Source organism: Podarcis muralis, chromosome 3 (genome assembly GCF_964188315.1).
Source record: "Podarcis muralis chromosome 3, rPodMur119.hap1.1, whole genome shotgun sequence".
Taxonomy (NCBI): Eukaryota; Metazoa; Chordata; class Lepidosauria; order Squamata; family Lacertidae; genus Podarcis; species Podarcis muralis.
Window position 1 is genome coordinate 29,404,565 of NC_135657.1, and position 24,560 is coordinate 29,429,124.

Consider the following 24,560-nt stretch of genomic DNA (forward strand, 5'->3'; position numbering starts at 1 on the left):
GCGCAAAGGTGCTGAATCGCAACCCATGCATGCGCAGACACGGGTTGCGAACGTGCATCCCGCACGGATCAGATTCGCAACCCGAGTGTCCGCTGTACTTAAACCATGTTCTTTTCCTTCTAGGGTTATATTTATCAGGACTATAAGCCAGTGTTTTGGTCTCCTTCAACAAAGTAAGTGGTAACCGTACTCATTCTTGAAATATAGTCGGTGAGAGAGTGGAAGGCCTTTATCCTCATTTAATTCACTTTCTTTTCATGCAGTACAGCCTTGGCTGAAGCTGAACTTGAATACAACCAGCAGCATGTTAGTCGTTCTGTTTATGTCAGATTTCCCTTATTGAAACCACCACCCAAGCTAGCTTCTGTGTTAGGTATGTTGTGTATGTTCTATGTTATGTATACTCTTAATACAGTTTTTGTTAGTGTTCTTTTAATGTACTTGAAATAATGCTTATTAAATAGACTTTTCCTTGTAGACGGATTACCTGCTGTGAATTTGATAATCTGGACCACACAACCTTGGACTATTCCATCGAATGAAGCTGTCTGTTATATGCCAAATTCAGAGTATGTACTCATTTGCTTTTAATTTCTCGGGCACATGCTTAAAATCTGTTATTGCTGACAGTAGGGATTAGGGTTGTTGTTGTTCTTATCACAGAGGTAGGATGATCCTATGCACATGTACTCAGAAGTTAGTTCAATAGAGCTTATTTCAGGTACATATGTATGATTTTCTACTTTAACAGGAGTAATTTTGCAGCATTAATTTTGACTGGTAACTGTACTGGTATATCACAGACTCCTCTGGATCTAAAAAAAGGTGTTTTGTATGCATCTTATTGCCAATATGTATGTCTCTTCTTGTATTCTAGCCATTTAATGTAGTGATGCAGGAAGACCACTTATTGTCTACCTTTATTCTGTTGAACATTTTTGCTCACTGCTTTACAATTTTTTAAAAAAGAGGTGCATGTTGTAAAGCTTAGAAACATACTGCGTTGCAGCTTGCTGAAAGGCTTTTGGTCTATCAGGGATTATTTTGATGTCCCCTCTTGTCTGGTGCCCCCTGAACCACATCCCACAGTGTTCCGAAGAGTCAGTCTCCAAATCCTCCTGGAGCAGATTTTCAGGGAACACAGAAGAGAAGGGAATTGGCAAAATACTGTATTCCTGTTTTCCATTCGCTTAAGCTTTAGCTACATCAAATCTCTTCTATGAACAAAGGGCCACCTTGGAGGTTATCATAGTTGTGAATGCATCAGATGTGACATGGGTTCATGGTTTCCAGTAGTCTCTTCGACCACTCCATTCACAAAACAAGCATTTTGAGTCTAAAAGCAGTCTGTAGTTTCGCACAAAGAGCTGCTAAAGAGGGAAAGCCTTAGATTTGTGTTCTTGCGTGTTGTGTTAGCTATGTCTAATGGCCACAACAAAGCAGAAACAGCCTGTAGGAGGATTTAAATAAAAATATTTGGAAAATCCTAGCTAAAACTATTAGAGACTGGGAGTTGTGTGGCCACGGAAGGATGCAGCATAAATCAAAAAGAGATAAAATTGGAGGATGCCTTGTGTTATTGTATCCAATTGTTTTCTGATTCAAAGATAGGCGACCTTTATAAGGAAACTAATGTAATTTAATTCAGTGGAGATTTCTAGAAACAATGAACTGATTTTTCTCTTCCTGATCGCAATGAGTCCTGTGAAAATGCCTTGTTATGGCATTAACATTTCCACGATAGAAATTGTTTTAGCGGCACCATTGGGTAATACAGATTGTCACAAAATGGGGAGGATCTGCTCTGCTAATTTTGGGGAGAGCTCTGCGATACTTGCATGTATTTTTTACGATTTGAATGGTGCTAAATTAAAAGATGTCATAAAATTATAGGTATTCCATTGTGAAGTGTGCAGACACTGGGGAACATTTCATTGTAGCGGCAGAAAGAGTACAATCTATAGCTGCTGCTTTGGATATGCAGTTTGACGTGATTTCAACATGTAAAGGTAACCCCCTTTTTAATATTTGAATAAAGAAATGGATATATTTCTAATACTGAATAGTAGAGGATCGGTTGCTGACTTACTTTCCTGTAAATTAGAATAATTTACCTGTCGCTTACCTGTAGTTGTGTTAGAATAATTTGTAGAATGATAGCTGATCTGAAACAATAAACCTATTTATTAAATTATTGTAGTTACTCTTGAGGTAGCCCTTGGCGCCTCCTTCAACAGGCTGTTCACATGTTGCTTTTTAGGAGGTGAATCTGGTAATCCAGTTGCTCACTGGCAGGCAAAAGGTCTGACTGAACTAGGCTATATAATTCAACAGCTCCCCATAGAAAGAATGGGGAGACTGTAAACTGAGTGGTCAAGGAGATGGGGTGTTAAACACTCAACAAGTTGACTAACTTGTTCAGCCCCTGCCCTGGGAGATCTCCCCTTCCCTGCCTCTCACGCAACCACCCATCACCTTCATCTGTATGCAGATCCCTCATTAACGCTGAGTACAGGATAACAAAAAACACAAGGGCACTCAATAGCACTCCCTCATTGTGAAACAATGTGTTCCCTTCGCTCCAGGGTTCTAAGATGTTTGGAGAGCCTTCACAAATGCAGGAAGCTTCAGGAAGTGGCTCATGAGTTGAGAACAATGGGAAGGACTGGAGTGGGTGGGGCAGGGAGTGGAAGTAGCACACTCCTACATGAGAGAAGAGGGTAATGCTTCTTTTTAAGATGGTGCTTGTTATTGGCAGTTTCTTTTAAGTACCTGAATTATCAGCACATATTTCTTTGGAAAAGATACTGCCTGATTTCTTTGGCCATCTTTTTCGTCAACAAAACCCTGCAGACCTCTTCTCTCTCTCCATCCCCCAACCCCCTCCAGATATATACATGTGTGCGGTTTTTCTACTGGTCAGTTGTTGTATTTACTTCTGCTTTGTTCTTCTTTAGGTACAGATCTGGAAAGTGGTGTGTGCTCACACCCCACCATTCCTGAAAAGCAGTCTCCCCTTTTGCCTGCAAACCATGTGACCATGTCAAAAGGAACAGGATTAGTTCATACAGCCCCAGCTCATGGTATGGAAGATTACAGTGTAGCTTCTCATCACCAACTACCCATGGTACTGTGGTTTTGCTTGCTTTGTCTTTAACATGGGTTTTCCCCCCCTCCTTGCACCAAAAAATATTATTTATCAAACATAATAAGTGTTATAAAATCACTTGATAGCACTCTATGGTCACTCTGGTGCCATCAAGGTACAGAAGACTACCAACTGTCACACTGGCAGGGGGCGGGGACTTGTTTTAATTGTGGGGAGGGCCCCTGCATTTGGAAGGCTGACTTAGATGATACGTCCATTCTCAAACAGAACAAATCTTTCCTGGTGCAACAGGGTTTCCCATCCTCTCCTCCCCTCTGCCTTCTCCCACACACATGCCTAAATCTGTTCCAGAGAATTGGGGAGCCCACCAAAATAAATTGGGTGGGGGAAGCTGCTGGGGTGACTAGAGGGAAGGGAAGAGCCACTGTATGCAAGAAAGTTTATTTGTTTAAGTATACTGTCAGAGGTAGAACAGAATTTGTTTGTGCATTGGATTAAAGCAATAGTTGTATTCATCCAGGTATAGGTCACATGTAGTTGTGCAAAAAAGGAACAGAATGCTCTTGTTTTGGTCCTGAAAATCATCCAGTTGCCATAAACATAGTGATGGATTTACAAGATGTATATAAATCCTCTATTTTATTAATATTCCTTTTTATATCATCTAGATTGCCTATCATCCAGAGTGTGCAAATAAAAGCATTAAAAAAACCATACCCTAGGACAGAAAACATTTTAAACATTGGGGACAAACAATTGGATACTAAAAGTCTCGTATACAGCCTTACTGTCTCAGTTCTTCCAAAATACCTGAATGACTACCGTATTTTTCGCCCTATAGGACGCACTTTTTCCCCTCCAAAAATGAAGGGGAAATGTGTGTGCGTCCTATCGGGCGAATGCAGGCTTTCACTGAAGCCTGGAAAGCGAGAAGGGGTCGGTGCACACCGACCCCTCTTGCTCTCCAGGCTTCAGGAGAGCCCCAGCGCCAGCCCCACAAGGTCGGGGGACAGAGGGAGGCGGAACGCCGCCATCCCGCTGTCTCCCGAAGTGGTTTGGAGACTGACAGCGGGGAGACCCCGCCACCAGCCCCGCAAGCTCCGGGGACAGCTGGGAGACGCAGCGCGTCTTCCTGTTGTCCCCGGACCTGATCTGAAGGCGGGCGGCGGGAAGAAGAGCACTTCTCCCCACTGCCTGCCCCACAAGCTCCGGGGATAGCTGGGAGGCGCAGCACGTCTTCCTGCTGTCCCCGGACCTGATCTGAAGGCGGGCGGCATGGAGAAGAGCGCTTCTCCCCGCTGCCGGCCCCACAAGCGCCTGGGGGGGAATAATTTTCCCCCCTTTATTTCCCCCCAAAAAAACTTGATGCGTCCTATGGGCCGGTGCGTCCTATGGGGCGAAAAATACAGTAAATGCATCCTCTAAAGGTGCTAGAAGGACAATACTGAAGGAGCCAGCCATATTTCCAACAGGGGGAGAGTTGCATTGTTGTGGTGCCACTGCAGAGAAGTCCCTGTTGGTGATACCACTAGGAAGTCCTCCCCTGCCCATTTCAGAGCCTGACTAGGCACATACTGGGTAGGGTCTTCCAAGTGCCTGGCTCATCTAGAGCACTTGTGTTCCTTAGAGAATACCTCGTGTAAGTCTCCTTTTGCCATCTCAAGTTGACTGTAGGCAGCTCCTTTGATAACACCCTCTTCATGTTTAAAAACAATCCTTTAGCTATTCTCCACAGCTCTTTCCAGCTCTATAGTTCCTTCACTTTGGTTATTCTGCAAAATCCAGAACTGAGAGTACTGTATCTTCTAGATAGATCCCATCCCCTTAGAATTCGTGAAGTTATGTAATACTCTAACATATATAATTATATGTGTATAAAATATAAATTACATGAGAGATGGGGGGGCCATAAGCTTGCATTTGAAATATTAATCTTAGTTTTTAAAATGTTTTATGTATGAGCAGTAAGAGGTTTTATTCCTCTTAGAATGGACAGATAGTCGCTATTTTGAGCAGAAAGAGCTAATGCTCCTCACTAAAATCTTGGAAGCCTGCTTTTCTCTCATGGCTAAATGTATTTGCTTCTGGTGGGAAAGTTTAGCATCTTATACCTCACTCTGGATAAGAGTGATATTACCTTCCTCCTTCTAGTAGTGAGCTCACACTCCTGTAATCAGACAAAACTTTCTCAACTTTTTTGACATAACCTCAAACATTCCCACCTCCCCCTTAGGACTGCCTGGTGGGTGAAGATGGGCGTTTCACGGAGGCTGCAGGGTCTGAGCTTCAAAAGAAAGCTGTCCTCGAAGAAGGAAATGAAGCTGGTATGTATATTTTGTATTGTATTCAGAAATAAAGTGGAGTTTATCAAATATAATGAATGCCCTGTTGTGCCAAGAGAAGTGCATTAGCATTTGGAATTTCAGCCGAGTGATAATTTTGTTCACTTTCCTCAGTCATTCGGATGCTTCAAGGAACAAAGAGCTTATTAAAAGAAGAGAAATGCATACACAGCTACCCCTATGACTGGAGGACTAAGAAACCAGTGATCATTCGTGCCAGCAAGCAGTGGTTCATTAATACGGCAAATCTCAAGGCTGCTGCCCAGGTACAAGGCAGACTTCTAAGGTGTATGGATACTCACTTGTATGTGGGAGGGGGGCATACTTTGCATAGCTGATATTTTAATTACCAAAGGTATCAGTCTTACTGCATGCCTCTAGGTGGCTTTCTGATGAGTGATGTGTAGCAAGAAAGACCATTGGCTACGCTGGCTGGGGCTGATGGGAGTTGGGCACCCCAGTCTCACCATCCATGGTCTAAATATTGCCTCCGTCTTCCTTTAAGTCTCAACTTTGCCAAACTCTTTCTGGCTATTTTACAGGACGCACTAAAGAAAGTAAAATTTGTCCCTGCCTCGGGGGTGAACAGAATGCTAGAGATGCTGGACAAAAGAACATACTGGTGTATATCGAGGCAGCGGCGTTGGGGTGTCCCCATTCCAGTTTTTTACCATAAGGAAACGGGAGAATCATTAATAAACAGGTGGGTACTTTACAGTCTTCTGTTTTATTTCAAAAAGGAATTTGGTTTGCTGTCAGAAATACAATCTTTTTTGCGTAGAACAATCATTGGCGTTACAATACATGCCGTATTCTGGCGTTTGCTGTTTCGGTTCCTGTGGCGGATGATTTGTCGAAACAGGGCATTTTGCACAGGAATTCAATCCTGCGATATATTAGCATGTTTGTTCCCAAATTAAAATCTCTCAGGAAGTTTGATGGATGATGGGCATAAACGAGCACCGCAGCTGTTGGATTTGATGTCGGGATCTGCATGGAATGGGATAAGAGTACAGAGCAGCCCTCTAGACTAAATGGGGCAATGTCTTCCACAAGGGTTTGAATTCAGATTGCAGCACATCCCTATGAAAGCAGCCACAGAATGGGACGCATCTATGCAAGCTGAGATTCCATGATTTCAGGGGGTTGGACTAGATGACCCTTGGTGTCCCTTCCAAACCTACAATTCTATGATTCTACGTCTAACCATCACAGTGTGCTAAATAGGCATTTACCTGCTGGGAGCAAAATGCTTGTACAGAGGATGAAGCCTGTCTTATTTGCAGTGCGCATTGCACTGCAACACCGGGATCGAGGAGCATAGGCTCTGCTGTCTAGCATCAAGGAATAAAAGGGTGGTGCTGGGAATCCTGCTCATTGGAGAGCCAAGTGCAACCCTGGGTTTCCCCTCCATGAGTGAATGAATGACGAATGAGCCTGCATTCACTTTTTGGGGAAACAGTAAGAGGGTGTGCCTCTGGATGGGTGCTCAACCTGGGAGCTCCAGACCCTAAGAAACAAGCCCGCTGCCTGAGTCTTGAATAACTCCATTTGGTGGTTATTTTTGCATTTGTGCTGGCCCTTGGGAACTGGCATCTATCTGTGAACTAGTCCCTGTTGCGGTGGTTTGCTGTGGCTGGCCATGCAGCAGCAGCAGCTGGTGTTTCGTTATGGTTGCTGAAGGTGAGGAAGAGGCGTGAGGTCCATAAGTTCACCAGACTGCTGCTGTCGGGTAAGAGCAAAACAGTGTTGAGTCTGTCTGCAGAAAAACCAGACATGTTCATGGCAGCGCTTGCCCCCGTGGCAGAGGCCTGGTGAGGCTGCCCAGCTGTAGTTCTTACAGCGGGGGCAGATGCAGCCTGGGGTTGCAGTGGCTAGAGAGTAAAGTCTGTCCCAGTAGCCCATATCTCGGATATTGGGAGATTTCTCGGGAGCTAGAGGAAATACAACACTGAGCACAGGTATTATTGCCTATCTGCCATACTGCACTCCATTCTGGCTTTCACAGGAGAAAAGACTGCATCATCAAACGATAATCCCTCTGTGTCACAGAGAAACTGTCTTTTATGTCAGTTGTGATTTGCAAAAGCCCATCTTCTTTCCCCTCAATGTTTGTTTGTGGCCAGGTGAAGTACCATGTCCCCCTCTTGTCCTATATGTCTGCCTTTATTATTTCTCCTCTCTGATTCCTGATTTGCAAAGCCTGGTTGTTATTTTTCATTAATAAAGGAGAGCTATTGGTGTTATTGGTGAACTCTTCTTGTACAACCCAATCCTGTCCTGCTTAGCTTCCCCAGAAGCAGGCTGGGCAGGGAGGGACATACTAGTTTGCACCAGGGGGAAGAGGTTTTCCCCACCTCTTCATGATTAAGAGAACTGATTGGGTGGAAAGGAAAAAGGACAGAACTAGTGGTTAATTACTGGAAGGAGAAGTGCTGGGCCTAAATCTGCCTGACCTCAGATTTCACAGTGTTTGCAAAATATTGTGGCTCAACTAGAGAACTAGTACCCCTGCCCTTTGGTGCTTAGGTATCAAAGCAGGTCAAGGCATTGCTCATTCTTGAAACGTAAAAATGGCTCTGTCTTGCCAATTTGCTGTTGTAAACTGTCTGTGTTCCAGTTTTAACCACACCTTACTCTTTGTCCTCTGCGCTACTCCCTCTGCAAACATTCTGCAGCAGATAGAGATGGATAAGTGTGTTTCTCAGAGCAGGGGTCGGCAAGAAGGTTGACCAAAGTATTCTGGTAGGCTAATTTCCGGTGAACGGCTTAGTATCTGCTGGTTGCTGGGGTTCTTGCCAAGAATGCTGGATTATGCAGACCTTGGCCCAAGCAACAAGGTGCCTTCATTCTTACGCCAGAGTTCGTGCTTGTGATCACGTAAATCAAAATTATGTGCATGCTCTCTTACTCTGTCAGCTTTTAAAACACATTGGTGATTCTAGTAACAAAACAAGAAACTGACCATGCAAGACTGAACTCTCTGCTTTAGAAGTTCTGAAATTGATGTTCATGAGATCCTGATAGTCTCTTGTCACAAAGGATTTGTGGATGGGCCATGTCTGGCTTCAACTCTGGAACTAGGAATAGGATTTCTGGAGTGGGCTATGGGATTGCGTATACTCATGTGCTGCTTCTACTTGGATTTGACACTATGTGTGTTTACTCTGGTTAAGGCGAATCCAGCAGTGTTCCTGAAGCGATTGAACCTGCTAACTTAGCACTGTTCACTTGTAGCGCCAGATAGAGGGAGATGAGAGCTCGGTGCCCAACCGCATACCCTTCATATGTATAACATTTCAGATTCAATAGGTAGTGTCTTTGGTTAATAAATGGCAGTAGCACGGATAAGAACGAGAGAGCATGCTCCAAGCTCTAGACATGAACGCAGAAAGCCGCATGTTCTAAATAATCCTACACATTATTTGCTTCCTCTTTATGGCACACTACTTGCAATCGTGTACTTTGCCCTCCTGTACTGCAGGAAGTTACTGTTTATGAATTCGGTTCATTTAATAAAAAAAAACCCTTGATCATAAAATCTCTTCTTTTGTATGATCAGGGATGAAAGTAAATTAAACACTCTTAGCACTCTTGGCCATACATGGGATGACATTTTGAAAATATCTGAATAAAGCATTTTATTGGAAGCAAAGATACTTCTTATTGTAGTTTTGAAGTGGACATCTAGGCAGTTGTCTAACAAGCAGCAGCAAAAGCATACTCTATTGAAACATGCAATTGATATATATGCCACTAATGTTGCTGACTAGTTATACTGAACAATTGGGGCAAATCGGTCAACTCCAAAAGTTTTTTAAAAGCCCAGATTGTACATTGTCACTTGCAGGTGTAAACTAAGGGCAGTTTACGGAACAATCATGTGAAGCAAATCTTCCCTTTGGTCAAATACAGTAGTTAGTAATACATGACTGCAAACTAAGCTTCTGTGCAAATGAGGACTGCATAGTTAGATAAAAGTATGTTTATTTTATACTTTTATGTGTTTGTTTACTTGACATACAGATCTTGTGCATTCCTTGCGGAGTAGTGAAAGTATTCAGAATATTGGCCTACAGAAATGACAGGCAGACTTAGAAAGCACTGTCTGTCAAATCATAGGTCATTACCCTGAACCTCAATTTCGAACAGAAACTTTGTCAGAACATTTTCTGCTGAACACGCGGTACTTTTACGTGTGTAGCTAGACATCATGCCAACATTGTCATAGAGAAATAAAATTTGGGAAAGAAACACGGTGTTTTCAGTAGAGCTGATGCACTGTAAATAACAGGTAGCTAGTTGTTCTGTTGTCCAGTTGTTCTTCAGGCAATATCCAGTGAAGGTCAGTGGCCTTCAAAAGTAACAGCACCTCCACTGGAAATATGGCTAGTCCACATGGAGTTGCTGTTACACTTGACAGCCCTGCTTGAAGCATTTCTTTTCTGTCCATTGTTGGGTCTGTAACTGTTCTTATTGCATCTCGTCTAAAATAGGTTTCTGGGAAATGTTCCCCTGAACCTCAAGATAAGCAGAAGAAACGTTTTGCGTAGCCCATAGAATGTCCATTTCTGACATACCTGTTACATGTGAAAAATCAAGCGTTTGCTGTCTCTTGCCCCACCCAGTCCCACATTTATATCCAATGCCATGTGGGGAATCTGGTACATCTCTGGTGCCCCACAAGTATAGCACAGAACCGGATTATGCTGCAGCAGGTACCACGATCCATCAAAGAATCTTTAAAGAAGAAGAAGAAGAAGAAAAGTTTGAAAATGGTATTTGAATGCAGATAAAATCTTTTCTGGAGAAGCATTTCTCTGCTTGGAGAAATGTTGAGATTAGAGGCACATGAATTTATGTTAAAAGGAATACAACCAGCTTTCAATTTCCCACAACAGATAAATGAAAGTTATTGATCAAGATAGCTTTGAAATTGAATTACCAGGTAAGGACTTGCGTGTAAAACTAGGCAAAACTGTTTCATAAACTATGAAACAGATTAACAGTCTTCTCTCTATGAAGTAGAAGGACTGAAACTAAATGTTTTCCCACTTACAGAAGAAACAGTGGCCCCTGGAACTTAATATAATTTAAAACTTACAAAATCCCGAACTATGCAGTGTGAGAACACTGAGCAGAAATGGAAAGAGTTAATTACAAATTTGTGAAAGCATTTGCAGCTTGTTGTACACTAGATACTTATTCAAATAAGGGGAAAGCTGCTTCATTGACTTAGATTTAAAATAAATGAATTACCTTGCTAAATCAGCTGCTTTCCAAGTACTCAAGTTCAGTTACTTGAATATCTGTCCATGAGAGAGCTAAATGTCCCGTCACCTAAATTTCACTAGTAGCTGGATGTGGTTATCCTCATTTAAGAAAATTACTAAATCACCCGGTTGAGCTAATCCTTCCACATCGTAGCTCTTCAATCTTAATTTCTGATCCAAAATCTGCATTAATTTCTGTAAATTTATAAGGTCCTACCTAAATAGCTTAAAAGGTAATTGCAAGAGAGCTTACCTGGCACTCCTCGCTGTTGTACAAAAAGGTTGGAGCAGCAACCACCAGCGCCTGTTTCTTTCCTCGCCCCAAAAACGTCTCAGTGCTGCTTCATTTCCCACTAAATAAGCATTTGGTGTAATCAATATCAGACTTCAAAATGATTGGTTGGCGTCATGGTAGCGTGAATTGCCCTGTGGATTTTCATGCTAGAAACCTAGAGAGTGACACGTAATGCAACTTCTGCCCAATACGGCGTATAAATCCAGGGCAAAGTTTTACAGCCAAGCTTCTTTTGCTTACATTGTGAATTATGGTTCTCAAACTGAAACTTGCCCTTCGTAGAGTGATAAGTAGATATTTGAGGAAGGTGTTTAATGTACACTGCAGAGAGAACTTTTGCCTTGGGTTTTTTTCAAGGTCTGTACTGTACAGATGAGAACAGGAAACATACACTTGTTGTTTGGGGGGGTGGGGGAACAACCCACGAGAGTGGAGATGTATTCCAGGATTTGGAAAGGTTTTACGGCTATCAAATACTGTGTTTTTGGAGGCCAATGAGATTCTGAAAAACTATAGCTAGTAGTTCTTTTTTTAAAAAAAAAATTGTGAGAGCAGTAAATTGCTGTTCATTCTGGTTAATTGGAAATCTGTAGGATCATATTTTGTTTTTAACTTCTTAAGAAAAGGAGTTTCCTGATGTTTTTGTGCCTTAATTTTACGTTCTGTTTTAGATTAGCAGGAAACACTCATTGACTAGATCAGTGTTTCCCAACCTTTTTTGGGCAAAGGCACACTTGTTTGATGAAAAAATCTCGAGGCACACCACCATTACAGCCCCGTGACGTCAGCGTGCAGCGTCACGCCGGGAGGGACGCACGAAAGTGTAACTTTCAAATTTTTTCCCTCCCCCTTGCCGGGGAACCTCCAAGCTTTGGGGGTGGGGGGGGAGGAGGCAGCAAAGCGAGGGACTGAGGGACTCCTCCAACGACAAGGGTTGGGGAAGAAGAGAAAGGGCTATTCCGCTCCAGTCACGGGAGGGGAATATGTACTGGCCCAACTGGTGTGCGGTCTTCGGAAAGCGGGGTGCGGGAAGAAAGCCTAGGCTCGGGGTCCACCGACCTCGGCGGAGAAAGGCAACAACCGGAGCCGATGACGAGCCGGCGCGTGCGTGCAGCGGCTGGCCTCGAGCTCGGGAAGCTGCGCGCGACGATGTTGACGCGGGGCGCGCGAGAGCTTGGGGGCGGGGCGGGAGAGAGAGAGAAAGAGTTGGCAGCACCAGGCGCTGTTACTTATTGCGCTGCGGACGCTGCCAGCAACTGCGGTGGTTGTGCGGCGGCCGCCGCCGCAGAACATCCTCGTCAGTCAGCTGAGCTGCCTGGCGGCGTAGGGAGCCGAGGGGCGGGGCTTCCTTTCTGAAGGAGCTGAGGGTGGGGGTCCTTCGGCGAAACGGCGCCGGCCCAGAGCGCTTCTAGGAGGCTGCCTTTGTGCGCGACGTAAAGCCCTCTTTCCCTCCCTCCAGCCCCATGTCACATGTGGAATAAATAAAAACTGTGGCTGCATTGTAGCTACATCCCGGCCTCGGATCCCCGTGGGATTTGCCTAATCCTTTGGAAGCCCCCTCCCCTCCCCGGCCCCCCATTGTTCTGTCGGGGGTCCCGCGCCCCCCTCTCGCCTGTCCCCCGGGCTTTGTTCTCGATTTGGAGAGGCGGCGAGGCTCAGCTCCGGCTCCGGGAGAGGGAGGCTGCCTTCCAGCCCGCCGTGCGCCCCGGGAGCCTGGACGGCGGGGACGGGAAGGAAGGCGCTTTGGGGGGCGCGGGGCGCCGTCCCGCCGCCGCCTCTCCCAGCAGCCCGGCAGGTAGGGGAGGGCGCGGAGGGGCGCCCGGCGCGGAGCTGGGAGCCTCCGCGAGGCCCCGGCTCGACGGGGCGGGATAAAAAGGCGGCGCCGGCTCGCAGCGCCTCCCCAAGCGCCCTTTGCACTCCGACCGGCGGAAGCGGAGGCTACGCGGCTGCGGCCGCCCAGCCTGGCCGGGGATGGCGGGGCGCCAGGTACCGGCAGCCCTCGAGGGGAGGCGCCGGCGGCGTCCAGGGACCGCGCCCGCCCGGCCCGGGAGGCAGTGCAGCGCCAGATGTTGCCGCTGCTGGAGTGCCTCCGAGCCCCGGGAGGCTGCGCGCGGCGGTGGCGTCCAGGCGCTCTGGGGGATGCGGGAGCCGAGGGGGCGCCCGCGGGGGAAGGGAAGGGGAACCCCCTCCTCTGCAGCGGGGCCCGAGGGCCTTGATCCAGATGGGCCGTGGCGCTCCAGCGTCTCCTCCGGTGGAGAGCGGGCGACCTCCGGTTGGGGGGCAGCAGGGGTGCCAAATGGATTAAAATATTGGGGGGCGCCCAGATAAGCCCCACTCCAGGATAGATGGATTTCTATCCTCCGGGGGTCCTCCGGCGCCTTCGGCGAAACGGCGCCCGCCCAGAGCGCTTCTAGGAGGCTGCCTTTGTGCGCGACGTAAAGCCCTCTTTCCCTCCCTCCAGCCCCGTGTCACATGTGGAAAAGGGGGCTGGATCCAGTGACGCAACTCGGAAAACTGTTAGGGAAGCCAGAGCAGGAAAGTGAGTGGGAGGCGGCGTCGCCACTTTAACCCACGTTTCCTTTTTGAAAGAGAAACCAGTGTTTCCCAACCTTTTTTGGACTCGCTCGCGGCACACCAGGCAACAGCTCGCGGCACATTAGTGTGCCGCGGAACACCGGTTGGGAAACACTGGACTAGATAGAGTATAAATTCTTCCATGAATGTTACTGCTTTTAAAGCTAGGTTCTAGTCTGTACTACAGCAAACTCTGAAAATTTGTTTGCAAAACTGCTTAAGGGCTTGAAGGAAATAGAGAGAGAGAGCGCCTGGGATTCTGAAGAATGGTTCTATTTTCACAAATGACACCTGCCCACCTACACATGTTTATCATTTGTCATGTCTATCTCATTGATATCATTTATTTATCCCTTGTGAAGGTTTCGTGCCTTGTTGCCTGGAGGCAATTCTTATTTTCCCCAGGCAAGTGGCTATTTCCAAGCCTGTTACATGCAGATTATTAATTATATCTAACCATAGCATCTTCACTATCAACTGCTTGTCAGGTTGCAGAGTGAAGTACATCCTATAGCCAGCTAATTTTGTGAGAGCCTGTCGTTTTGTAGCCAAAATGGCATCAGCCACATTTAAGAGGGTGGTCATCTGCAAGCTTGGGGGAATGCAGTGGACTATCTTGAAAGTAGGTATGGCGGGAACCCAGATAGAAATGCTGCACACTGCATCATTTTGTTGCAGGTCTCACTTGCAGTAATCTAATCTCATCAAAGTGTGTTCAATTGCTGTTGGCCTTTGGGTTTCTCAGGGAATGTAACATGGCTTTGTTATCACTTTTTATATGCTTTGCTAAAGTCCAGTATGTGTTGAATCAAGATATTATCTTATAAAAAGTTAGATAGGTTCACATGCCTCTTTTCACGATCATTGAAGGCAAAATATGACGACAGAAATGGCTGCCCTCCATGGTAAGAAGCCTGAGGCTTCAAACAAATGGATCATTCTAAATTCATTGTAGTTAAACTATGGAACTCGCTCCCACTGGAGGCAGTTGTGGCCGCCAACTTGGATGGCTTTAAAAGAGGATTAGACAGATTCATGGAGAGGAGAAGACCATTCACAGCTGCTAGCCACATGCCATAATGTCCATGTTACAGGTTGGCAGAGTGCTCTTGTGCTTCCCTCAGGCCACTGTGAGAACAGGATGATGGGCTAGATGAGCCGCTGGCCTGATCCTACAGACTCTTATGTCACAGTGTTCTGAAATAAAGCTTGCCTCTTTAAAAGTTTTACTTTTTTATACAGCTCATGTCTCAGAATTGGAAGTTCCAATGCAATGGTCACCAACCTTTTGGGGCCCAGGTACACATTTGGAATTCTGAGGGAATGTTGTAGGCACCAGTCACAAAATGGCCGTCACAAGGGGGCATTGCTTGACACAAAATGGCTGTCAAGTGGGTATGGCTCGACACAAAACTGGGACTACTGGTATTCCTACATACTGGTTATTATTCCTACATAATAATAGGATATTATTCCTATTATTATTATTCCTACATAATAATAAAGCAGCAACTGATTGGTTGACCTGGGAAACCAGGTTTCAAATTCCCTACTTGGCCATGAAGTTCACTGGGTGATTCACTGTCCCTCAGCCTAAGGTACCTCACACTATGGTTGCGAGGATATAATGGAAAGGGGCAAAACTATGCTTGCCAGCTTGAGTTGCCTAGAGGATATTATTGTAATAAAAATTAAAAAAAAAAACCTCATCCTTCAGGGCAAGAAAAAAGTAATGAGACAAGCTTCAAGGCAAGTGGGGAAGAAACCCTCTTTCCACTCTGTCCGCCACTCCGAATTAAAATGCAAGAAACAACAAGAAGGGCTACCCCATCATCTCTTAACCCCTCCCCTCTGGGGCAAAATGCCCTCTGGAACAAGAAAACAGGGGAGAGAGCCCCTCATCACCTCTCCCTTTCCAAAATAAAAATGCTTTATGATACTAGAAAAAGTGGGAAGGGAAACCATGAGGCAAGCAGGAAAGCATACCTGCCGCTTACCTGTCCCCCAGAGGAGGGAGGAAATGGCTGCCCAACCAATTTGAGTGAAAGCAGCTGGGAACTTCCAGCTTTGGGAGCTGCTCTATAGTATAAAGCAATATGAAGCCTAGAGAGTACCCGCACAGTTTGCTACATAACTTTTTGTCTAGGAAGGCTGGAGACTTACTCTTTTTTTTAAGGGAATGCTCAGAGTTGGGAGCTCCTTCCTGGGGGTGCTAACGAAGGCCTTCCCATGCGCCAGATTGGCAACCTCTGTTCTACTGGTTCTCAGTTTGCTTCAATGTCTTGTGCTATTTTGAAGAATATATTAGCAGTAGTCTCCTGATCCGTTGTCTCTGCTTTGCTTTTTTTTCCCCTACAGAAAAAGCATTGAGAATGTTATTAAGATAGTGGAGCAGCATGGCAGTGATGCCTGGTGGACTCTTCCTATTGAGCAGCTTCTTCCCAGTGAAGCTTTGGCACAGGTAAGTCATTGTCAGTGGAAGTTCTCTCTGAAGGCCTGGTCCATGTAGTTAATGGCTGAAGCCAAGGAGCAGGAACCAGGAGGCTGGTGGTCTGGCAGGCCAGGGGTTAACTCTGATCCCATATACCGTGGTAGACTGGGATAAAAGGAACAAGCAGCAAAGGCTGAGCACTTCCCAGTAATGTCCCATGTTCCAAAGAATATCCTGGAGCTGGGTCAAGACAGTAACTAGAACTGTTAATAGGTTGTATGAATACGCCCACAATGTTGTTGTTTAGTCGTTTAGTCGTGTCCGACTCTTCGTGACCCCATGGACCAGAGCACGCCAGGCACTTCTGTCCTCCACTGCCTCCCGCAGTTTGATCAAATTCATGCTGGTAGCTTCAAGAACACCATCCAACCATCTCATCCTCTGTCGTCCCCTTCTCCTTGTGCCCTCTATCTTTCCCAACATCAGGGTCTTTTCCAGGGAGTCTTCTCTTCTCATGAGGTGGCCAAAGTATTGGAGCCTCAGCTTCACGATCTGTCCTTCCAGTGAGCACTCAGGGCTGATTTCCTTAAGAATGGATACGTTTGATCTTCTTGCAGTCCATGGGACTCTCAAGAGTCTCCTCCAGCACCATAATTCAAAAGCATCAATTCTTCGGCGATCAGCCTTCTTTATGGTCCAGCTCTCACTTCCATACATCACTACTGGACGCCCACAATATATATACACAAAAAGAAAACTATAGTTTAAACCTTAAAATGCCAACAGATTTATCATAGCATAATGTTTTATTGGACTAGCTTCTGCTGCCCCAGATGCATGAAGAGTTTTCTCTTCAGTTGACGCTGACATGTGTCGCTTCTTTCAATGAGGATATAATAAAAGGTTATACTGTGGCTGGTCCTTTGTGAATTTTTGCAATATAGAATTCAAGGGGGTAGAAACGGAAGAAAAACTGATCTGTCTGAGAGTTGTGGAATCCTTAATTTGTTCTTTATTTCTGGAACAGGCTGGCAATGTCCAGGATTACATACAAGGTCAGGATGTCCTAGACATCTGGTTTGATAGTGGAACATCTTGGGCTCATGTTTTGGAAGGTAAGGGGTGGTTTTAAATTCAGTTACTATCAAGAATTGTGCAGGTGGGCAATAGACATTCACGGGGAGATGGAGAAACTGTGCCCCCCCCCGGGATATTGTTGGGTTATAGCTCCCACCATCTCTGACAATTGACCATGTTGGCAAAATACACACATGTTTTCGCTTGCTTTTGACACCTGAGATGTGTATTTTTTAGGACTTGCCTTATTATTGTGGTTGTAAATTGTTGTTTTAAACTGTTTTCAATGATGTGGTTTCATTGTTGTAACCTGCCCTGGGAGCTTAGGGTGAAGGGCAGGTAATAAATGACGGTGTTGATTATGATGAACTTGCAGGACATGTCTGAAAGTCTGCAGGTTCCCCAACCCTAGTTTAAGCAGTTGCAAAGTGTAGGTCTGCTTTTTTTCATGTAACACAATGTTGAAAACCTGTTGAAGGTTTAAGTGTGTATGGATGTCATTGCATTTCATTTTCTAAGTGTAAGAGCTAGGTTTTGTGCGCTGCGGTATGCTAATCTTGCTTCAGGCAACAAAGCTGGCTTGTTTTCTTATTCTGTTTTTTAAGAACACGTCAGTCGTTTTCAAATAGTGGCTTTTCAGGGTGCTTGTGGATGTGTCAGTAGCCAGTCCTCTGAATATTTGCAGAGGTGACATATATACAACAGAAGAGGGGGCAGGGAAGACCTATGTCTTCACCTTTATATGCTCCCCAGGATAATGGCAGAAAGGTGCAGCATGGGATGCTACTTTGAGTCGGAATCTGGTACAGGGCATCAATGCTTTTGAACTTTACACCCGGAGTACACAAATGTCTGATAACTATCTTGTTGAACTGTAAAACATGTTGGCCCAGGGTTGTGGTGGTGGTGTTTTTAATTTCCCAGCAACTCAGGGAAGCAATAGAACCATCAGCAAACAGTGCGTTTATTGAAGGGCTCTTTGCCCCTTGTCTTGAAACCATTCAGTTAGATAATGGTGAATTTTGTACAGCTCCCTTACAGTTGCAAAATCCTGACAGTGTTCTTCAAGAAACTGAAAGAGGTGGACAAAGATGGTTTTATAACCAGGGTCAACACATTACATTGTGCATTAGCAGGGCATTCTTCCTTTCTTGTGCATATTTTGGGCAGGTGAATTCTGATGGCCAGAAGCCAAGTTTATAGCTGCTTGGAAGCTCTGCCCAATGATACCTACAACCTCTTGAGATAAGGTGTCTATCTCCAACATTCAATGTCAACTGTGCAGTGGTCTGCTGGGCTGTGTTGGAATTGAAGACAATGAACCAGCTGACTGGGACAGTAGCTCAAATTGCCATTAAGCATTCAGGATCCTGTTTATGACTTGACGACTTAATATTATAATTACAGCTACTGAATACATTTGTATTTAAGAAGGCTTTCCCTGAAGTATGACCAGACACTTATGGAATACTGTATTAATTGTACCAATTTAAGACACAGTTTTATTGTTTTTATAGTCGGTATCTTTTATATTTTATCTTACTGTACACTGCCCCAGTAGCTTCTGGTTCTGAAACAGTTTATAAACCTGTAAAATACTGTAATTTTACGTCAAGCAGTTTATCAGTTCTTAAAATAAGGAATCTTTGGAGCTAACTACTTGTACCTTTTCCAAAGCTGCAGAGAAAGCCATAACAAACAGTACAACATCTTGAGTTAAAACCATTCCTTTTCACCCAGTGCATGCCTACAAAACTGCAAGGAGGAAGTTGTCCTGGTTCAACTAAAAATGGACATAGCAAAATGGAACTGGAGAGGAGAATCTTGCTGTATTTCTCTCACTGCAATACATTGTTTAGTTGTGGACACACTTTAATGTCATGGTTGAAACGTACTCTAGTATTTGGGAGAACATAGTCCTAGATATCCCTGCAGCACGACTCTTAACTACTTGCAGAGCCATCATGCATTGAAACACACACATGCAATACTGCATTTTAGTTCTGGTTCGAGTGTTCTGTATCTCGAAACACTGAATGCTGTTAGGTTGTGTTCCTCTTGCAGAAGGATCTGCTTGCTTAAGCCAAGTTTAAAGATGCCAGAGAGATGGAGCATCAGATAAAAACAGCACTGAAATCCGTCTGTCGTCTTTGTGCTAGCTCTCACCACACTAATGTTTAACTAAACGAATGGGATTGTTTTATAACAAGACTATCTGGTTAGAGCTTTTGTGCTGACAGTGGTAGTTTAAGGGAAAGGTCTGGGTAATTGTACTTAATCTATGGGTTAAAGTCTCCTATAATCAAAGATACAGAATACTATATTCCAGCAAAAAAAAGGATTATTAAGAACCTATGTTCCCTAACTGTAAAGAATAACCCTAATTAAAGCCTTCTATCCCATTTTTTTTCATGTTGTAAACTGTAAGGGAGGAGGAGGCAGATATCTACATGGAGATATGTGAGCAGTTAAGAATGAATTATTTTTTGTTTGCACAAACTTGGGCCAATGTCCTAATTTTATTTCAGTCTCGAGTCAGAATTGTGTTTGAAAACATATATTTTTCTTCTTTATTTTCCTTTGAACTATTTACAGGCAACTTTTTCTGAATACAACTCATTCAAGGCAGCTCACATTTAAAAAGTCCAACATAACTGCCATTCTGCATATTAATTCAGATTCAGTTGATGCTGAATCTGTTTGAATGGAAGGTTTCTCTTAGGAGTACACATAACAAGATTACATTTGCATTACATTTTCTCCATAAGGGACTTTACAGTGCTTTGTAGAGGCCCAAGGAATATAGTTCTTTGGCAACAAAAATCCCCCACAACGCACATACTTGCATGATACACTTTTACAGTGCAGTGCTATGCATTTGGACTTGATATCCTGCCTTTCCCTCCCCTTAAGGAGTCTCAAAGCGGCTAACATTCTCCTTTCCCTTCCTCGCCCACAACAAACACTCTGTGAGGTGAGTGAGGCTGAGAGACTTCAGAGAAGTGTGACTAGCCCAAGGTCACCCAGCAGCTGCATGTGGAGGAGCGGGGAAGCAAACGCAGTTCACCAGATTACGAGTCCACCGCTCTTAACCACTACACCACGCTGGCATTTGTTTTGCAGCCATCCCACTTCTTTCAATGGGGGATTAATCCAAGTGACTTTTTACAGGAATGCAGCCTTGTGGAGCTGAAGTCTTTCCCCTCCATTTTTTAAATTGAAAGCTTGAGATTTTCATCTTAACCATCTCCAAATAAAATCTCTGCAGGAAGTTTCCTGTGCCCTCTGGACTGCCAGAGCAGTGCCATGTTTGCGGTGGGTGTGCAATCAGAGCAACAACATCCTGCCATTAAACTTTACGCATGTTGGGAGCCTTGTGTGCATTGCATTTCACTGGATTATGGTGTGTGTGCCTTTGTGTGTGTGTTTGTTTATTAAATTTGTATCCTTCCCTTCCTCCCAAAGGAGCCCAGGGCAGGTTACCCTTTTGTGACTTTAAAAAATGAAATGAAAAATAAAATCAAAACATAACATCTAAAAACAATAAAATGTCCAAAACAAATATAAGAACATATGTAACCAAATCGTGTGTCTGGATGGGCCTCAGGCAGACCATAGGGTCATCATCTTGGGGACCCTTAGCCAATCATGGCAGGGAGGAGAACTGGCCAATTAGGAGAGAGGGAGGATGTTAAAGAGTGTTACAGAAATAGCTAGTTAGGCAGGATAAACCTGTTTAGTTTCCTTAGGTGGCTGAAAAGGGTTTAGGAAGGGGCTAGAGGTGCTTTTATGTGAAGAGGAAAAGTGGATAGCCATTCTAGAAGGAGATAGTTTTAATAGAAACTCTTCTGTTGCGGAGAATTATAAGTAAAGTTATTGATCAGATGTGAAACAGTGTTTCTGACAGAAAATAAGTACAGTGGTACCTCGGGTTAAGTACTTAATTCGTTCCGGAGGTCCGTTCTTAACCTGAAACTGTTCTTAGTCTGAGGTGCCACTTTAGCTAATGGGGCCTCCTGCTACTGCCACGCCACCGGAGCACGATTTCTGTTCTCATCCTGAAGTAAAGTTCTTAACCCGAGGTACTATTTCTGTGTTAGCGGAGTCTGTACCCTGAAGCGTATGTAACCTGAAGTGTATGTAACCCGAGGTACCACTGTATTGTGTCTTTAATATTGAAACTGCCAAGCTTTATCCTCTTTTCAGTCTTAGTCAAGAAAAATACAATTTTCGTTTCTATCATGCCTCAGCTTTAATTGATACCTGCTTCAGGGAATGAGTTGTCACAGGAACCCCCGATATCAAGAGTTCCCGTTTCAGGTTTATATGATGTACTAGTACATAGTGGTGCCACTGAATTCTTTGTTGTTTGAGGAGGGGAGTGACCAAGGTCAAATCACTCCAGACTTTGCTCCCATCCTCACTGAAGGAGTGTGTCACAAGGCCCGCTGAAAGAAGAAAAGCTTTTGGCAGGTGTCTGCCTAATGTCAATAGGCAGGGAGTTCCAAAGTACAGTTGCTGCCGCACTTAAGGCATGACTTTAGTGTCTAGGTGTGTTACATAGTAAATCACTTCTCTGTGACCTTTGTCACGTTGTGCTTGTTACAGCAGAATTTAAATATCAAAATTCCTTAAACAGCAGAAGGCTGTAAAAATGGTGTGACAAAGGAATCTGTGAAAGGAGTAACTGAATACTGTTGTGGAGGGGGGGAAATGAAATGTTCGAAGTTCCTATTGCAAGGCAAATTAGATTTTTTTCAAAAATCTGCTCCCTCGTTTTCATAGGTTTAATATGGGACAGAGGCCTTATGCTAGGGGAGGAAATGCAAGTGAACGAGGTGTCTTCTTGCATAAGACTTCAGGGATGTGAGAAGATGCACTGGTCAAAATTCTACCTTTCCCACTCCTATTCAGGTCACAGGAGGTGTGTCTTTTATTGAATCAAACAACTGGATTCACGCTTTTATTTGGGAGTAGGAAGCTTAACAGTACCTGCACTCTGAAGTCTTTTGTCTTTAAAAATGGTTAGATTTAGTATTTTATTTATGAGGCATGTTCAGATTGTGTGATGGTGTTGTGTGTGTGTGTGTTTTTTTAAAGGGCTTTGTGTAAACTTTGCTGTAAAGCTGTCTTTCGGGTTACATTAGTATAACACGGTATTAAAGCAAAAGCTCGACAGCAGCTAAATTCCTGCTTTAAAATGCCACTTTTTTCTTGACTTTCTTCAGATGCAGGTGAAAGGGCTGATCTATACTTGGAAGGGAAAGACCAGCTGGGAGGCTGGTTTCAGTCTTCTCTCCTGACCAGCGTGGCAACACGGAAAAAGGCACCGTTTAAGTAAGTTGATGCTTCTGGAACCAGATATCATGGGAAGGAGTAAACACAGTACATCGTAACTATCTGTTGAAGCTCTGGATGGAAATGACAGCGTCAGGGTCTTTCTTCTAGGGCTGTTATGGTTCATGGATTCACTCTTGGTGAAAAAGGAGAAAAGATGTCTAAATCGATTGGCAACGTTGTCGATCCGGATGTAGTCATCAATGGCGGCAACGTGAGTAATTGCATCGTTACGCTTCCAAATCACAAAATTCAGTCTATTAGTTTCTCAGAGTACCAATGGTCCGATTATTTACTGCCTGAAATAATTTGCTTTGCATTAAATCCATCCCCAGCTCAGCAGTGAGAGAAGAATTACTAAGAAGGTGGCGAGTAAGACATGTTCTTAGGGTATCACAGCAGCAGAGTACCCATCCTGTGGAAGGATAAAGTAGCAAATGATTGGCAAGTCCACTGCTTGAGACTTTGGAGAGCCACTGGGCTAGAGGAACCAATAGGGCAGCTTTCTATGTTCTGGAGTTGAAAGGTTTAGCTGAGAGCATAGCATGCAGGCTGAGCGGGTAGGTTAACCAAGATCAGGCTGGAAGGGAGGTAAAGGCAGATGCATTGGTGAAAGAGCTCATGGGCATAATAAACACTGACTTATCATTATGAGAACAAGCCTTAGGTGCTCCCACCTCCCCTCCTCTGTTGTGACTGCAAAGAGGAAGTTGGAAGCTGTCACTTCCACTTCAGATTAACCACAGTTTAAGAGTTATGTTCAAAGTGATAAAATTGCACTTAGGTTACCTGTGGTTGCTTGAAATGTAAATTACAAAGCTGGTTTTCCCCTCCCCCCAACTAACTATAGTTAGAATTAACTAGTATAGGATTTGGATGCAGCATTAAACTGATTTAATTGAAATCTGAAGTGAAAGCCTCCAACCTCATATTTCACTAGAGGAGGAGAGGTGTGGAGGAGCACGAGTCCTAGGTTTGTGCATGTCACAATAAACCATGGTTCAATTGCCATATTCACACCAGGTCTATATGTCCCTCAAATGTTGGCTTCTAAGCTCATCTTCCACGTGAATTACTTGTGCCGTATTAACGTAAAGCGGTCTCAAGCAACCCTCTTGTCTTTTATATAGAATTTGGGTGCACTGGGTGCATCCAGCAGTCTCTTAGGATTAGGTACGATATTTTCAAGATCATGCATGTTGCTTTTATTCTAGAATTTCCTGTTCAGCAGGTTCTGTAGAAGAGTACTCGGAAGTTGTTCTGTGCCTAATCCGGTTATACTGAAACTCCATTAAAACCTCAGTCTGCTTCTGATGACTTTAGAGGGAAGGGGAAATATGGCACGAAGGTAACACTTCGCTCCAGTTGTTGAAAAGAGCTGATTTTTATTGCTTCTGATGGAAAAGCTTCCTAAAGTGTCTTTCTGAAGCTGAGCTTCCTTGTGTATCCTGAAACAGTCGTTGAAACACAGCCCTTGGCAGCCTCGCTTGCATATATCAATCATCATAAAAACAGACCAGTTTTATTGCTGCTTTACCTTGCTTATCAGTGCCTGTTCTGCGGGGGTGGGAATGGTTTTCATGCCTGGTGGCTTGAAGCTCAACTTGTGCTTGACTTAACGTTTTGATCAACTGTTTAGCTTGTGTATTGATGTTCACTGCCCAGCTCCTAGCCGCTTTGGCTGCTCTGGCTAGATTTGATAGACCCCGAATTTCTACTTTGCCAGAGCTCTTGGATCTGGGAATGTAGAGCAATCCCCAATGAATTAATAAGGGTTCAGCTACTTGATGCCATACCGTGTGCCAATGGAGACCAGGACATAAACATCTTTAAATGGGAAGCAGTTGCTAGACCCTCTACCCAAGCAACCCTCTTGTCTTATATGGGAACATTTTGGGTCTGGTTCTTTATCAAACAGGTCTGTTCTAATGTATGCTTCACATGTTGGCTGAGTTGTTCTGTGCCACCATATCATTTGAAATTTAGAAGTTCTGATATCAGGATTTGAAGGTAATCCTGGTATTTTATTTGTTCTGATTTTAATGTGTATGAAGGAAATATTTAGCATGCAGGTTGGTTTGTGGATGTATTTTCCTGAAGTTCGGTGCATGCTGCAATTGTT

At 44.3% G+C, this 24,560-nt stretch overlaps 1 protein-coding gene across 1 annotated transcript in view; it reads left to right on the forward strand.

Annotated features, from left to right (window-relative positions):
• IARS2 (isoleucyl-tRNA synthetase 2, mitochondrial) overlaps positions 1 to 24,560 on the forward strand; it is a 36,709-nt gene that overhangs the window by 4,148 nt on the left and 8,001 nt on the right. Inside the window, exons 5-16 of the mRNA XM_028724610.2 lie at positions 124 to 173; positions 264 to 373; positions 479 to 569; positions 1,894 to 2,009; positions 2,958 to 3,127; positions 5,343 to 5,433; positions 5,566 to 5,717; positions 5,994 to 6,154; positions 15,952 to 16,054; positions 17,052 to 17,139; positions 22,330 to 22,438; positions 22,550 to 22,652. Of these exons, the coding sequence (XP_028580443.2) occupies positions 124 to 173; positions 264 to 373; positions 479 to 569; positions 1,894 to 2,009; positions 2,958 to 3,127; positions 5,343 to 5,433; positions 5,566 to 5,717; positions 5,994 to 6,154; positions 15,952 to 16,054; positions 17,052 to 17,139; positions 22,330 to 22,438; positions 22,550 to 22,652 (1,344 nt within the window). The remainder of the gene's footprint in view (positions 1 to 123; positions 174 to 263; positions 374 to 478; positions 570 to 1,893; positions 2,010 to 2,957; positions 3,128 to 5,342; positions 5,434 to 5,565; positions 5,718 to 5,993; positions 6,155 to 15,951; positions 16,055 to 17,051; positions 17,140 to 22,329; positions 22,439 to 22,549; positions 22,653 to 24,560) is intronic.